General features: G+C 49.8%; 1 protein-coding gene across 1 annotated transcript in view; it reads right to left on the bottom strand.

The window, feature by feature from the left end:
- The window catches only part of Grik3 (glutamate ionotropic receptor kainate type subunit 3), a 218710-nt gene that overhangs the window by 20229 nt on the left and 183376 nt on the right, over nucleotides 1-15105 (bottom strand). Inside the window, exon 11 of the mRNA XM_051171621.1 lies at nucleotides 2933-3156. Within this exon, the coding sequence (XP_051027578.1) occupies nucleotides 2933-3156 (224 nt within the window). The remainder of the gene's footprint in view (nucleotides 1-2932; nucleotides 3157-15105) is intronic.

Below are 15105 nucleotides of genomic sequence, written 5' to 3'. Positions count from 1 at the left end.
AAACAAAGTTTGTGGCTTAGGAAACTGAGATGTAGGACTGATCTCATGGTGAGCCAAAGGCCACAGGATGTAGTGGTTTTCACTGGGGACCAAGAGATCTGGCTCCTTTGGGACGTTTCCTGGCCAGAGGGCTGAGAGCAGAAGAAAGATGACTTCTGAGCAGAGCTCATGGGCTCAGCTCGCTCTTAGTTCCTTCCTTCCTTCCTTCCATCCATTCTTTCTATCATTAAAATGTGTATTACATTTATTTGTTTATCATGTGTGTGGGCATGTGCATCATGGCATGCATGTGGGGCCGGGGTCAGAGTCTAATTTGCAAGAGAGTCAGTTCTCTCCTTCTATGATATGAGAGCCTAAGGTACAATTCAGGTTTGGCGTCAAGCACACCTTTATTGGCTGAGCCATCTCACTGGCCCTATGCCCTCCTCTTAATGTAACACACACACACACACACACACACACACACACACACACACACACACACACACACACTTTTTAATGTTTAAAAAAAAAACCAAAGCAAACCACATCACCCCAGGATTCTGTCATAGAAATGTCTATGTAGAAAGCTGTTGCCCCCCTTTCCAGATCAGCCCCATGAACCAGCCTGTACCCTCTAACCACTCTCACATGTTTTAACACCGACCTACTGGTGGGCGCTGAAGCTGACCCAGTTCCTACTGCTGGGGGAAAAATCCTGGGCACACCTATGTGGCTACCAACACTGACAGGTAGTTGGGTCCTCTGGGGCTCTGATGTGAAAGCATTTTAGGTTCCAAGGTGTCACTCAATGGTGAAGCTTTAACAGGACAAGTTCCCAGAGACAGAAATGCTTATTCTGATAAACATAGCTGATTCCAGAAGTGGTGTTTAAGTAATGTTCTCAGAGGCTGAGTTTCCCCCAACCAAAAAGGACAGAATGGAGGACGCTGGGCAAGGGCGGAACCATGTGCAGTTTACTCTGCCCAGCCCCAAGCCTGCAGATGCCCAGTAGCAACCCCTTGAACCATCTGTGTGCACTGCAGTTTGCTGCTCCCTAACTCCCAGTACTATGTTTATTTTAAAACAGGACCCTGCCAAGGAAAGCTTTGTGACTTTGGGTATTGACTTAACCTCCCAGGACCTTGGTTTCTGCTTCTGTAACTTGGGGATAGGCCTCTTATAAGGGGCAGACACGAAGGCTGTGAGTTGTCCTGCATGAGTGAGTGTTCCAAGAGGCCACTCGTGTACTTTGATGCCTTTTCAGCTCTGTGGCCCAGACTTTCATGCACCTACTATCTCTGCAGGTATCCCATGGAATCCTAGTCAATATAGAAAACCCCACTTTTCCTGAGCACCCCAGACCACCATTGGGATCGGGGGTCTGCTGTCTTCCTAGCCAGGAGGGAGAGGGTGGACACATATCCAGATGCCTGCAGCGGATGGACTGCCTCTATCTGAGGTGGAGGGGGTGTGGCGGGGAGGCACATCAAACAGACGGAACTGAGGCTGGAAATGCTCCTGTCTCGGAGGGGGTGGGTGGCTGAGAGGCCACTGAGCTTCGAGAAAATTACGCTGAGAGCGCAAGAGAGCAGCTCTGCTTTCAAAGGCTTGTTAGACCATTAGTGAGGAGAGGGGTGATGAAGGCCTTTCTGTGGCGGCTCGCTGTTGGCTGGGCTGAGCAAGCAGGGCAGCTGCTGCAGCACCGGGCTCTGCAGCAAAGGCCTGGGAGGCTGGCTTGATTTTGCCTCTCACATTTTTCCTTTGGTCTCTCTCTGTGTAGGAGGAGGCAGAGAGTGAAGGGAGCAGAGAGGGGGAAGGGGGGGCTTTCAAAGGAAGCTCTAGAGGGAAAAGGCGAAACACCAGGTCCTTGGATCTCAAATTGCCTCTCCAGAGAAGTTTCTCTTTATACCTTGTTAGACTTTAGAGCAAAGAGGACACAGGGCAGGGGCAAGGATGGGGTCTGGAGGGAGAGGCAGAGGCTCATCCAGGTGGAGCTGGGGAGCTTGAGGAGGGGGACCAAGCAGTGGGCAGAGGTATGGAATCACAGACAAACCCTTGGTGAAACTCAGTGCACGTCCTAGATGTGTCACTTATTGCCTATATGGCCTCGGTGAGTCTGGGGTGTCTTGAAAGGATGCTGTCCGAGAGAATGGAAGGGTGGTCAGGTGCAGAACAGGGTGCTTGACAAATACTGTGCACTTGATAAACATGGGCAGAATCTGCTTCCTTCATGACCCACTTCCAATAACCACTACTGACGCTATAGATTTTCTGTTTCCAATGGACAACGCAATGGGTAGGTACAGTGCAAGCATGCATTCTAGGGGTGTGTGTGTGTGTGTGTGTGTGTGTGTGTGTGTGTGTAGGACACATGTGTGATGAAGCAGTATGTAAGCATGGATTCTAGGTGTGTGTGTGTGTGTGTGTGTGTGTGCAGGACACGTGTGATGAAGCATTGTGTAAGTATGGATCCCAGGCATGCATGTCTGTGTGCCATGTTTCTGCATGTGGCATGTGAAAGGCTGCCATGTGGACTGCTTAGATACAATTTGTTTCCCATGTTTTTTAAAGTTACTTATATTCAGCCATGCAAGGCCCCTGGGTCTGGTCTGCCATCCCACGTGCTCAGCTCAGGTGGTGCATTCCTAAGCAATGGCCAGGCTTCTACCAGCCTATTCTGGGGACCTAGGTGCAATTACCATATCTTAGTGTCATGGACAAGGACCAGAGGGAGGATCGGATGGTTCAAGCTCGGGAGACCCAGATGATTCAAGCTCGGGAGGCCATTGGAATATTCCTTGGGGACAAAGATTTTGAGGCATGGGGGATGGTGGGGGTGCCAAGAAGAGTGTCATAGTAACCTAAGCCTTGGGCCTTCTGAGCCGAGGACTTGCCTAGCTTCCGATTTTTCCCAGTCTGGCCCAGAGCTTTGGCTAAGGACCAGCCTTACCTGGCAATGACGAAGAGGACACAGCTGACACCCAGGTAGGCAAGGAGCACGTACATCCAGATGTCCGGAGAAAGTGGGTTGAGGAAGGAGAAGACACTGGGGTTGGTGCCATTAGGCTTACGATACAAGATGCTCACTCCAAGGGTCATAAAAGGCTTAGAGAAGTCGATGGCCTTCTCTCGGACCTGGGTGATGGTCAGGGGAGCCACAGCCAGATCCGCTTTCTGTAACAAGACCAAAAGCAGACAGACAATGAACAAACCCTTGGGTTAGAGGTGATGGAGAGCCCACTCATGCATCATGGGTTGAGTAGCCTTAGTCCAAGGTCACTTAACTACTCGTGTGTGTGTGTGTGTGTGTGTGTGTGTGTGTGTGTGTGTGTGTGTGTGTTTGCACACATGCATAGCAATGTGCTTTCAAGTGTGGAGGTCAGAGCACAACTTTAGGTATCACTTCTCAGTTGCAATTGACCTTGTTTTTGTTTTTTGTTGTTGTTGTTTTACTTTGAGATTTAGTCTTTAACACCTGATCCATCTCCCCAATCCCTGACCAGATTTCTAAGACCGAGTCTCTCACTGGCCTGGAATTCACCCAGTAGCCTAGGTTGGCTGGCAATCAAACTCCAGGTATCCGCCTGTTCCTGCCTCCCCAACACTGGAAATATTAAGTGTATGCCACCACACCTGGCCTTCTCCCCCTCCCCTGACATGGATTCTGGGGATAGAACACAGGCCCTTGACTAAATTATCTCTCCAGCCCACTTATTCACAGTTCAGTTTCGGCACTGACTGACCCTCCTAGCTGGGTCATGCTGGGATGTCGGGGAGACAAAGATGTACCTGCATCAATACTTAAGCTTTGTTCTCCTAGAGCTGATGGCTTTGAAGAAGAGGGCCGTGACAAAAACATACAGGCAATGAAAACCCATGAGGTCCCTTCTCAAGATGGTACCGTGTCAAGAGAACACAGCTCAGCAAGAGACAGCTAGATCTACGTGAACCCACAACTACTTACTTCACTCACCTTCCCCCTCACAATCACTTCTTGACCACTTTAGCCCACTTAGGATGGTCATTAGGTCATAAAACCCTCTCAAGAGCTAGTTAGACAAGGATAATATCCTCCTTGAGAACTGGGGAGATGGCTCAGTTGGTGAAATGCTTGCTGTGCAGGCATGAGAACCCGAGTTGGGGGTCTCCAACACTCATGTGAAGAGCTGGTCACCAAGAGAGCTCAGAATCCCAGCAATCGGGTTACAAGCCCCGGAACCCATTGACCAGCTAGTCTATCCAGTTGGTCAGTTCTAGGTTCAAAGAGATCTCCTGTTTCATAAAATAAGGCGAAGGAGAGCTATTGAAGACATATATTGCTGATACATATGTGTGCAACCTACTTGGGTCTCCATGCATTGATGCACACACATGGGCACACTCATGCATATCTCTAAACATACACACAAACATGTAGACAACTGATGTTGATACATGTCTACACACACACACACACACACACACACACACACACACACACAAAACAAACAAAAATAGCATCTTTAGTGGAGAAGAAATAGATGAGCAAGTCCAAGGCCTCACTAGCAGGGGTTAACATGGAGGCAGGAAGGGGAAAGCTAGAGACGCACTATGTTAATACAGGCCATTGCATCACAGATTTAATGAGGGATGCTCTTAAATTTGCTCTGAGGTTTTCCTGATTAAGAATTAAAAATTCCTTCCCTGGCACCTTATCTGCAGTTCTCTTAACCTGAGGCCCCATTAAACACTGTCCTATCCCTGTGACCATTTCTTCACCTCCACGCTTGGCCCACCATGTCTTCTCTCATTGTCCAATTCTTCCCGCTGTTCCTATTATTTCACACACGCTGCCTCTTTGAGATCCCTCCCTGGCAGCCTTCAATTCTTGATTCTCATGAAGCTCACTCTTTCCCGAGGGAAGCTCTGCACTGCTCAGTGTGCGCGGCTGCATGTCAGCAGGCATGCATCTGCTTATATACTCACAGGCTCCTCGCATGCTAGGGCTGTGGCTGACCCACCATTCTCCCCCCCTCCTCAAAGCCCCCTCTTAGACTCTGAAATATTAAGCAGTGCTTGTTTGGAGAAGGCTGCCACTTAGGTTTCTCTGGGTATTTGTATCTCAGATTATGAATTACTTCCCTTCTTTACATGGGCACAGCTGAAGAAAAGAGGGATCCTAAAGGCCAGCACTGAAGACCCTTTGCCAGGAAGGAGCATGCTTCAGAAAGACCCTGCCAAGTCATGCGTCTAAGTAGCCACTTGCTGGCTTGACCCATCCATCCACCCACTGACCCATCTACTTATCCATCTGTCTATCATCCGTCTATCGATTCTTTCATCCACCCATCTATTTGGTCACCCATCAGTCTATCCCTCTATCCACCCATTATCCATCCATCCTTCCATCTACCCCACCCACTTATCCATGTATTTATTCATCTATCCATTTATCCATCTCTCTACCAACCTAAACACGCATCAGTCCACCTGTCTGTCCATCCATCCATCTGCCCACCCATCTTCCCACCCACACAGTCACTGCTTTATAGATCCATCAGGAACTAGACAGCTGTCACTAACAGGTACAGTTTTTGCTATCATGGCTCTTAAGGTCTAGCAGGGGACATGAGTATCAATCAAAGTGTTTATCAAATCAGCACCAACTTAGACTCTAGTTATCTCAGAATAGGAACAAGTACTTCAATAGAAATCACATCATCAGATAAGGGCTAATATGTGTGAAATGCCAGTCTAGACCTCTTTGTGAGTACCCCAGGCTAGGGGGAGCTTGGAGATATTCTGATATTGTATCTTCCACTCTCTGACACGGTTATTTGGGGCCCAGGGCATTTTTTAAAACTTCAAAACCCAGGAATTTGGGTAGCAAGATGGTCCATGGAATAAAAGGCACCTGCCCCCGAGGTTGACGCTGACCTGAGTTGGAACCCTGGAACCTATCTGGAGAGAACCAATGACCACAAGTGGCACATAAACATGAGCATGTACCCACATGCACATATGCAAGCACTAACTGAATAAATATATTAAATAAGTAAATAAATGTAAAATGAACTAACCCTAGGGAATACAGGAAGGAGAAGCTATGGAAAAGGCTCACTACACTGAAGCCTCCTTTTATAGATTTTTTTTTTTTTAAACTGTGTGAGTTAGAATTTGCTTGGCTTTCTAGGCACGGGAAAGTGAGACATGGTGGTCACCCTAGCTCCTAGAACTCTCTCGGTTCAGGGTTTGAAGAAATGGGCAGGGAGGAAGAATGCTCAGGGACAGCGAAGACTGTCTAATACACACCAAATCAAAACATAGTGTGCCCAGACAGTGGCCCAGCTGGGATACAGGAGTGAACCAGCGACCTGGTCCAGGGAGCCCCTGCAGGACTCCTTCCATCCTGAAGCTCTAGACTCTGGTGTGAGAGGCATCCCGTCAATAGTGGTGCTTTGTTTCCTGTCTCCCTGGCCCAGGCCCTTCCCAGGACACTGTATTGGGGAGGCTCTGTTTCACTCCAAAGGTAGAACACACAGGGACTCCAGCTGGTCTCTGGGGATGGCCTCTGGGTTTGCAGCGGCTTGTTGAACGGAACCTCTGAGTCGGTGGTGGAGGGTCGTCCTTGGACTTTTGATGGCAAGCTGCATGAGACCAAGGTGTCTGTGCTTTGTGCACAATGCTTATTCCGCAAGGATGACCCAGGGGCTGGGGAGGAAGCCAGTCACAGGCCCCAGAGCAATCTTTTCAAGGCTTTCAGCACCTCCCTTCCACTCTTCCTGTCTCTGGCATTAATGGAGTTGGGCAGCAACAGTGTCCATGGCACTCTTTGCCTACGGCAGCAAGGTAATTGGCCAACGTGACCTTCTCCGGGAGTTCAGATGAGCGTTCTCCCTTGGGCTTCAGCAAAGCTGGCATTCTCCACTTCATTTTTGGCTGAGGCAGAAAAATACTATATTTCACTGTTGGTAACGATTTCCCTGAAAAAGGCATTATTTTGTCCAACTTCCCTTGAAAGATCGGAACAGATGTCAAGCCTTCGCGGTTTCGGTTCATTACTCAGAATGAAAGGCCCAGTCTTGGCGGCTCTTCCCACTCTTGCATACTTCGTCCAGTGTGATTCATGAAACCACAGGCTGTCAGAGCTGGACGAGAGGACTTCAGGAACATCTGCTCCAACTCCGCATTTTATTACAGAGGGAAACTGAGGCTTGGAGAAGCTTGTCGGTCTTCGTTCTCACGTTACAAAACACACCTCTGAGCCGTCCCCATGCCTCCCCTGTCTTATAGGAGAGGCTTTTCCTCTCCTGTCTCACTAAGTACCTTTCTGTACATCTTCTAAATGTCTAGGCCAGGCAGGATACCTTCTGAGGACGTTGTTTCATCCCTTTAAGTAGCTTTCCACTTACCAGGTTATTGGGATGCTCAACCTCCCTTCCACACATGAAGTCCCTTGATGTCTATTTGGTTCCAGCCCCAGATCCCATACTGAGGACACGAAGGGCTCACCCAAGTCCAGCTCTGGGTTCTGGCCCTTGATATCCAGCTATCCTGACACTAGATTGGACCCTGAGCTTGTTCTTATAATAAAACCTGGGCCACCTCCCTACCAGACTAAGAATGGAGTGAATCTTATTGTCTTAGTTATGGCAGCTTGTCACCAAGTGGCCTTTTCCTAGGACAAAGAGTCTTGTTTGGATATAAGGTCTTGTCCCCAGACCCTGGCTTCAGCTCCCTCTCTGGGTTTGGTGTCTTGTTGGCACTGCCTTTTGGATTCTCCATATACTCGCCGCCACTGGATTCCACACGTCTATGCTCTGCCTCATGCTGGGAACCCCCAGAACCCCCAGAGTGCCTGCCTGCGCAGACAGTGAGCTGTTATATTAAAATAGCAAGAATTGCCATCATTACAGGATGCTGCCTACAGGCCAAGCATCACTAAGTGCCTCATGAATTCCTCCCTAGAGCCCCAGGAGGCAGCAGACATCACCACATTTCAGATGAAGAATTGGTGGCTGGAGCAGGCAGGATGCTTGTTCAAGCTAGTGAGTGGTTGAGCCAGTTCTAGTACTCGATTCATTATGACCTTAAAATCCAACATTTCACCGCGCTGTCGTATAAGCCAAGTAGAGTTGGGGGCGATGTGGCAGTGGCAATGCAGCCTTAATTACATCCCAGTTCTGTAACTGTGACCTAATTTGGAATGAGGTCTTGCTGATAATATTCTTGTGGAACAAAGTCACCAAGTTAAGATGGCATCATACTGAACTAGGGTGGCCCTGCTCTCAACGACTGGTGCCCTCATAAGAGAAGACACAGATATACAGAGAGAAGAGAGTGTGTGACAATAGAGACATAAATGGGGACAATGCAGACACAAGGGCCACCACGGGCTGCTAGCCACACCAGAACCTGTGAGGATGGAGCCCACTCACCTTCAGAGCCTCTAAAAGGAGCCAACACTACTGACATCCTGATTTCTCATTTTTCCCCCTCGAGAGGATGCATTTCTTACTTTGAAGGCACTGGGTCTGCTATTATTTATTATAGCAGCCCAAGAAAACGAATCCACTTGCTGTCACTTAGAGCCAGTGTAGGATGAATGGAGCTCCTTCTATCTTCTGCTCTCAATCCTGCTGACTGTGGCCACTAGGTCCTGCTCTGAGCCCCATGCTGCATTCCCAGACACCTGAATTTCACCTTGGCTTCTGACCACACCTGTCACTGGGGCTTTGCTGGGATTCTTTTTGTAGCGCTTGCTAAGCTTAGAGTCTTTTTTTTTTTTTTTTCTATTTCTTTTTTAAAAATTCATTCATTCATATTACATCTCAATAGTTATCCCATCCCTTGTATCCTCCCATTCCTCCCTCCCTCCCGCTTTCCCTCTACTCCCCTCCCCTATGACTGTGACTGAGGGGGACCTCCTCCCCCTGTTATAAGCTTGTAGGGTATCAAGTTTCTTCTTGGTAGCTTGCTATCCTTCCTCTGAGTGCCACAAGGCCTCCCCATCCAGGGGATGTTGTCAAATATGGGGCACCAGAGAGGGATCTGCGAGGCTTTAGGACTCCAAACTTTCTGAGTTAACCCAGAAGCAGAAAGTTTGTAGTCTTAGGCCTCACAGATCCCTCTTCTGCCACTACAGTGCCAAGAAAACCAGCCACATTGCTGACAACCATGAGGGGACTTGATTCATCCCAGGAGCTCTGTCTGCTGGCCCCCTCCCATGTCTCTAGGGTTGGGTGCTATGGCTTGGATATGGAGTATCCCCAAAAAAGTTTACATGTTGAAGATGTGTCCCAAGTTGGCGGATCTAGACATTGAGATCCCTTAAGACTGGATAACATGTGCCTTGATCTTAGCAGCGGGCCAACCCACTGATAGATTTACACTTTGACAGTGTTATTGGCAGGAGAGGCTTCATAGCGGGAGGTGGGTCACTGGAGTGTGTGTCTATGAAGGGTGCTTAGTCTCCACTTTCTGTTTATCAGGAGCTGGGAGGCTAGAAGCCTCTGTCTCACGCTCCTGCTGCCACAGTGTCCTGTTTCACCACACACCAAGAGCAGTGAGGCAAGCTGACCAAGCTGCTGAAACCGTGGGCCAGTGCCAAGAGTGCCCAACTAAAGGGTTTCTCTCAAGCACTTACCATGCAAGCTTGAGGACTTGGGTTTGAATCCCCAGAGCCCACAGAAAGCCAGACACGGTAGTACACATCTCTAACCCCCCCTCCCATTCTCCTTCTGTGAGTTGGCGGGGGCGGGGAGAGAAGGGGAAGGAGGAGACCGGAGCATCCTGGGAAGTTCATGGTTCAGTTTGGTATACTCAGCAGCGAACACAAGGCTCTGTCTCAAACGAAGTGGAAGGTGAGGACCAGCATCCAAAGTTGTTCTCTGACCTCCACATGTGCACCAATGGCTTGAGTGCAAGCACTGATGCACATCCACACGCCCACAAACACATGGGGTTTTTGAAAAGTGTATTTCTGTATATCACAATGAGACACTTGGAGCACACAGGGGCATCTTCAGAATCAAGCTTCTCCCAAAGTGCTGTTTCTCTAACTCGGTGCTTCCCATTCAAGCCGAGGAGACAAGGTACCTCTTGTAGAGCCTGGGCAGTGACCTGATAAAGTGTCATTTGAGTCTCCCACAGGATTCGCCTGTCCACTTACAGATCCAACAGCAGCCTCGTTGGCCAACTGAGCAATGATGTGGGTGTCAGTCCCAGGCCTGGAGAAAGGCCTCATTCCTGCTTCCCTGCAGGTGCCATATTTTATAATGTTTATCAGGAAGAATGGCAGGTCCGGCCTGGCCCACAGTCATCACCAGAGCCCAGGAGAAATTACGACCTATCTTCTGTCACTTTGAGTCCCTTCCCCAAACTCCTGATAATGATATTAACCCAGATGGCTGGGGCCTGCTCTAGTGGAGCCCAAGGCGGATGGGCCTGTGACCCCCTCTCTTTGAAGTAGTTCTAATCTCCATTATACGTCCTACAGCTCCTTGCCGCTCTGATCACAACAGACTTTTTTCTTTGTAAGCTATTGTTTCATCTCTGGCTTCCCTGTCAGGATATAAGCTCCAGGAGGGTGAGGATTAAGCATGTTCCCCTCACTGAAGTGCCTCTTGGGATTAGTGCAAAGCTGGACACACAGAGAGGGGTCTCCAGGAAATCTTGTTGGAAAATAATCTTTAGGATGCCTGCCCAAACTGACCACCTAGGTATGATCCCCAAGATCCACGTGGTATTAGAAGAAAACTGATTCCCACAGGTTGTCCATCTGATCTCTACACATTTGCTGTGGCTCACACGCATACACACATGCAAGCATGCATAAACACACACATGCACATGTACACTCAATCCTTCCCCCCTCTTTCTGTTTCTCTCGTTGTACAAAAACATTAATGAAAGGCCTACCTACCTGCCAAAGGCCCTGCTTTGCCCTTCCCCCGGCCTCATGGGTAGATCCTGGTTCCCAGTTTCCCCACTCAGCATAAATACTTTTCCTCAAGTCAGACTGACTCTGACCATTTGACCTGCCTCTTCCCCGAGTGGGCACTGCTATCTATGGTGGCCCATCATTTGTTCCTCTCCCCTGACCACTCAATGGATCCCAGCACAGACAAGTCTCCACCTGCCCTCAGGCTCACCTTGGAAAGGTCCTGGGGACATCTTCAGTTCCTCAGAGCTCCCTATCACTGCCTGGGGCAAACTGGCTGTTGGTGTCTGTGCTGTCTGTTTTCCCTGCTTCTACCTGGTCCTGGTCTGCCCCTAGGTGAACATCCATCCTGACTTGCCCTGAAGTGCTCTGGTTCAGGGCTGGGAACCGGCTTCAGGAGAGCATTCCCTGACCTTACAAATGGGCCATGGGATTCAGGCACACGGGCCAGAAGAAAGGCCTGGTTCAGGGAAAGGAAGGGACAGCACACAATTCAAGTGGTAAGGGTGTGCCTCCCAAGTCCAGGGTTATTTCACCATAATAGCTACCACAGTCTGCGCACTGGGGACTGGAAATGACCTCATGTCCTCCCTGCCTTAATCTAGCTGGTGCTGACCAAGGGGACAGCGCAATGACGTTCTTCTGCCTTGCACGAGTCTCTGAGACCTTCCTCTAGGGCCACGACTCTCAACCTGTAGGTCGCAACCCTTTATGCAAATCCTCATCTCCAAAATATTTACATTACAGTTCATAACAGTAACAAAATTAGACTTATGAAGTAGCAACGAAAAATAATTTTATGGGTAGGGTCACTACAACATGAGGAACTGTATTAAAAGGTTGCAGCGTTAGAAAGGTTGAGAACCACTGTTCTAGGGCTTTCTGGGATGGGTCACAGTAACTCCCCACTCTCCCAATCCACAGGTTCTGTGTAGAAGCCTGTGACGCTCTCCTGACAAGCTAGCTTCCACATTTGCAGCATCAGCCTGGCTGGAAGCTCAACCCAATCTCCTGCTTAGAGATGAACTCTTACTGTGCCTAGAGGCACACATCTAGTTATCTGCTCATCGTTAGAAGGCAACATCCTGAAGGCTCAGGAGAGGGCCCTTGCCTGTGTTTACTCCTGTATCCAACAGCATCTAGCACGAGGCCGCAGGTGGCAGGTTTGCTGAATTGCTTGACCACTGTGAACACCAGAGGGCTTCAAAGATGCCACTGAGCAAGCCCCGTCTCAAAGTGATGCCCTCAGAAGCGCACCAAGTCATGGATGGTGTCTGCTGTGACACTCCTGAACCAACTGACAATGTTGACAGTGAGCATTGTGGCCACCAGTAACCCCAGAACTGGCATTCTGGACAGTTCACATAAATCTGACTAGATGGGGGAACTATCTAGAAAATTCCCAAATGTCAACCATCAAGCCCCTTCCTCTATGGTGCATGCACAAGCCTCCTGAGCTGAGAAGGCCTGACAGTGATCTCTCCTGTGCCTGGGACAGCTGTGTGATTCCCCAAATCCCCAGGGAGGGTGCTGCGCCTGACTCCGAGGCTGGTTTCTGTGTCATGGCACACACCCTGCACTACCATTCCTAAAAGACTCCTTTTCCCCTTACTCCCTCATGTGCACAGGGTGGGGATCCCCAGGCCTTCTGAGCTGTCTGCACTGAGGACTCCCCATGCATCCAGCTACTATAAGTCTCAGCCAGGCCGTGACTGTGGGAGACCTCAGCAGTCTTGGCTGGGGCCACCTCAGTAAACATCCTATGCAAGCCTGGACACCTATTCCTTCTTCTCCAAGTCACAGATCAGATGAACCTGAGTCACCATCCTTTGCTCTGTTTTAGTCTCCTCCAGGCACCCCATCTTCCTTTTGCACCAGTTGCTGAAGCCCTGATGGCATTTCACTGATCTGATCCATTGCTTCTTTCTGGCTTGGACACACTCACACCCAATGACACCGCCCTCCCTACCCCCATGGACCTGTTGGTGGTGGGTTCAGACACCTTCATATACCTTCTAGCTGAGGTCAATCTCATGCAGGTATTGTCTAGAAAAGCATTTTACCCCAGCTCCAGGCCTCTGGTGAACACGCTGCAGGGTCCTGGATAGTTGCCATGTCCACCAAGTTCTGCCAGGCTCTACAAAAGTCAGGGCCAATGCAGGAGTCTACCCCTGCCTGTCCTTACCACATGGGACGGGCCTAAGACAGTACAGGGCTTTTCTAAGGTTCCGAGTCACAGACTGATCCACTTGTTACTGGCTGGTTAATATTGACGACAGAATCTAGACTCACCCAAGTGACTGACCTCTGGGTGTGCCTGTGAGGGAGATTCTAGGCAGGGTTCTTTGAGGTGGAATGGCCTCTGCCCTGGATGTGGGCAGTGCTGTCCTACGGGCTGCAGTCCTAGAATGAATTAAAAAGGCGGGAGCAAGCTGAGCCTCAGCCTTCACTTCTCTCTGCTTCTTGACTGTGTATGAAACATGACTGGGGGCCATGGTGGGCTGCACCTTCAAGCCACGAGTCCAAAGCTTGCTTTCTTTAAGGTCTTTCTGTCAGCTGTTTTGTCACAGCAGTGAGAAAGATGGCTAACATGTTTCAGCTTCTCCTGCCTCACTCCACCTTCCCCAGTGTCACCCTCCCTAGCTAAGCAATGAGAGGCTTCCGTGTGGCTCTGCACTCTACGAGTCCAAGGTTACAGTGGTACTAGAGAGATCTTTGGGCTGGATGAAAGAAAGGTCCATGATCCCCTGCTGGGGAGTTTGCCTATCCCAGCCACTGGACCTGTTTTCCTCTTTTTATACCACGAAGCTCTCATGTGCCTGGTCCTCCCTGGCACCTGTTTGTCTGATCCCTTTTGCAGGCCTTGCCCTAGGCTGAGTTCTAGAGCCTGAGGGCGCTGCATCCTATTTGCCTTCCTGACGTGCTTGCCCACCTGCACCCCCAGTTTTACTCCGACATCCTCTTGAACCCCTCCCAACATTCTTCAGGCTTAGCTTTGGGCAAACTGCTGCCCAGACAGCAGTCTACTTTTGTAGTCATCTGTTTCCCCCTACTTGAACTGCCCTGTCCCTGAAGCATTCTGACCTGCCCTCGGAGATCTCCCAGCATGCCTTGTGTGCAAGTGCACCAGCCCAGCCTACATGAGGGGGATTGGGCAGAGCTTCTCCCGGACTCAAGAACAGGGTTGGAGTTCAGCACTAGTGCATGCAGGCTAGAATAGGGGCCTGGCTAATGGCAGGAAAGCAGCAGGCCCATTAGGTGATGAGGTCCCAGCTTTGATACCAGCCCTTCCTCATGCACACTTTTGATGTGCAGGTGAGTCATGACCCGCAGCAGCCATGTCTCTGGGCAGGGTGAGAAGTCTATACACATTTATGAGTCTCTCATTCACCAATGCCTGCTTTGCATCCAGGTGCTAGGCATTGGCCATGCTAAGGCATCAGTCACTTCCTGTCTAGAAGAAGTATCAAGCCGAGGACACGGTCCCTCCTGGCCGTGCCACTTTCCCTGGCTGTCCTCTGCGATAAAGGAATAGAGGGGGACATTTGGATGTAGCTATTTCTTCATAAAGGAAGGGTGATATATCAAGGTGACCTATGACCATTCTTTGTCTCCTATCTTGCTGCAAGTTTATCTAGAACCCAGGGGCAACCCAATCCCACACATTCCAAGCATGAGCTTGCTCTCATTGACCTTACCTATAATCTCTTGGTTCTCCTCCTTGCCAGGCTAGGGATCCTGGGACATCTTCTCCTCCACCCTTATCTGGCTCCTACTCATACCCTGTGGCTAGCCACTTGCTAAGAACAGGGTCCTAACATGCTTCAGGTGACTTCCCTAGGGGGTCTATGACTCGGGGGAAAAAAAACACCATCTCCTGACAGGTGCATGTTAGAATCCACTGTCTGGTCCTTCATCACCACCCTTTCCCCATCCCCCCATTCACCAATCACCAGTCTGCATCCTTCTTCTCTCCTCGATGGGACTTCACACTCCTCCTCTCCCACAGCACTCTTGCCTCTCATCCAGGCCTCCGTCACTTGCCCAGGCTGGCTCCAAGTTGACTCAAGGGTGGAGTAATTTTCCTCTAGAGCCAGTTTGATGTCACCCCCTGGCTCCACATCCTCTGTTGGTGGTGCCCAGTATCTCACAATATTAAAATGAAATAACTTGCCTGGGTGTGTAGCTCAGCGATAGAATAC

This window comes from Acomys russatus, chromosome 29, assembly GCF_903995435.1.
Source record: "Acomys russatus chromosome 29, mAcoRus1.1, whole genome shotgun sequence".
In the NCBI taxonomy this organism is placed as follows: Eukaryota; Metazoa; Chordata; class Mammalia; order Rodentia; family Muridae; genus Acomys; species Acomys russatus.
This window is presented reverse-complemented; position numbering and strand designations above follow the sequence as displayed.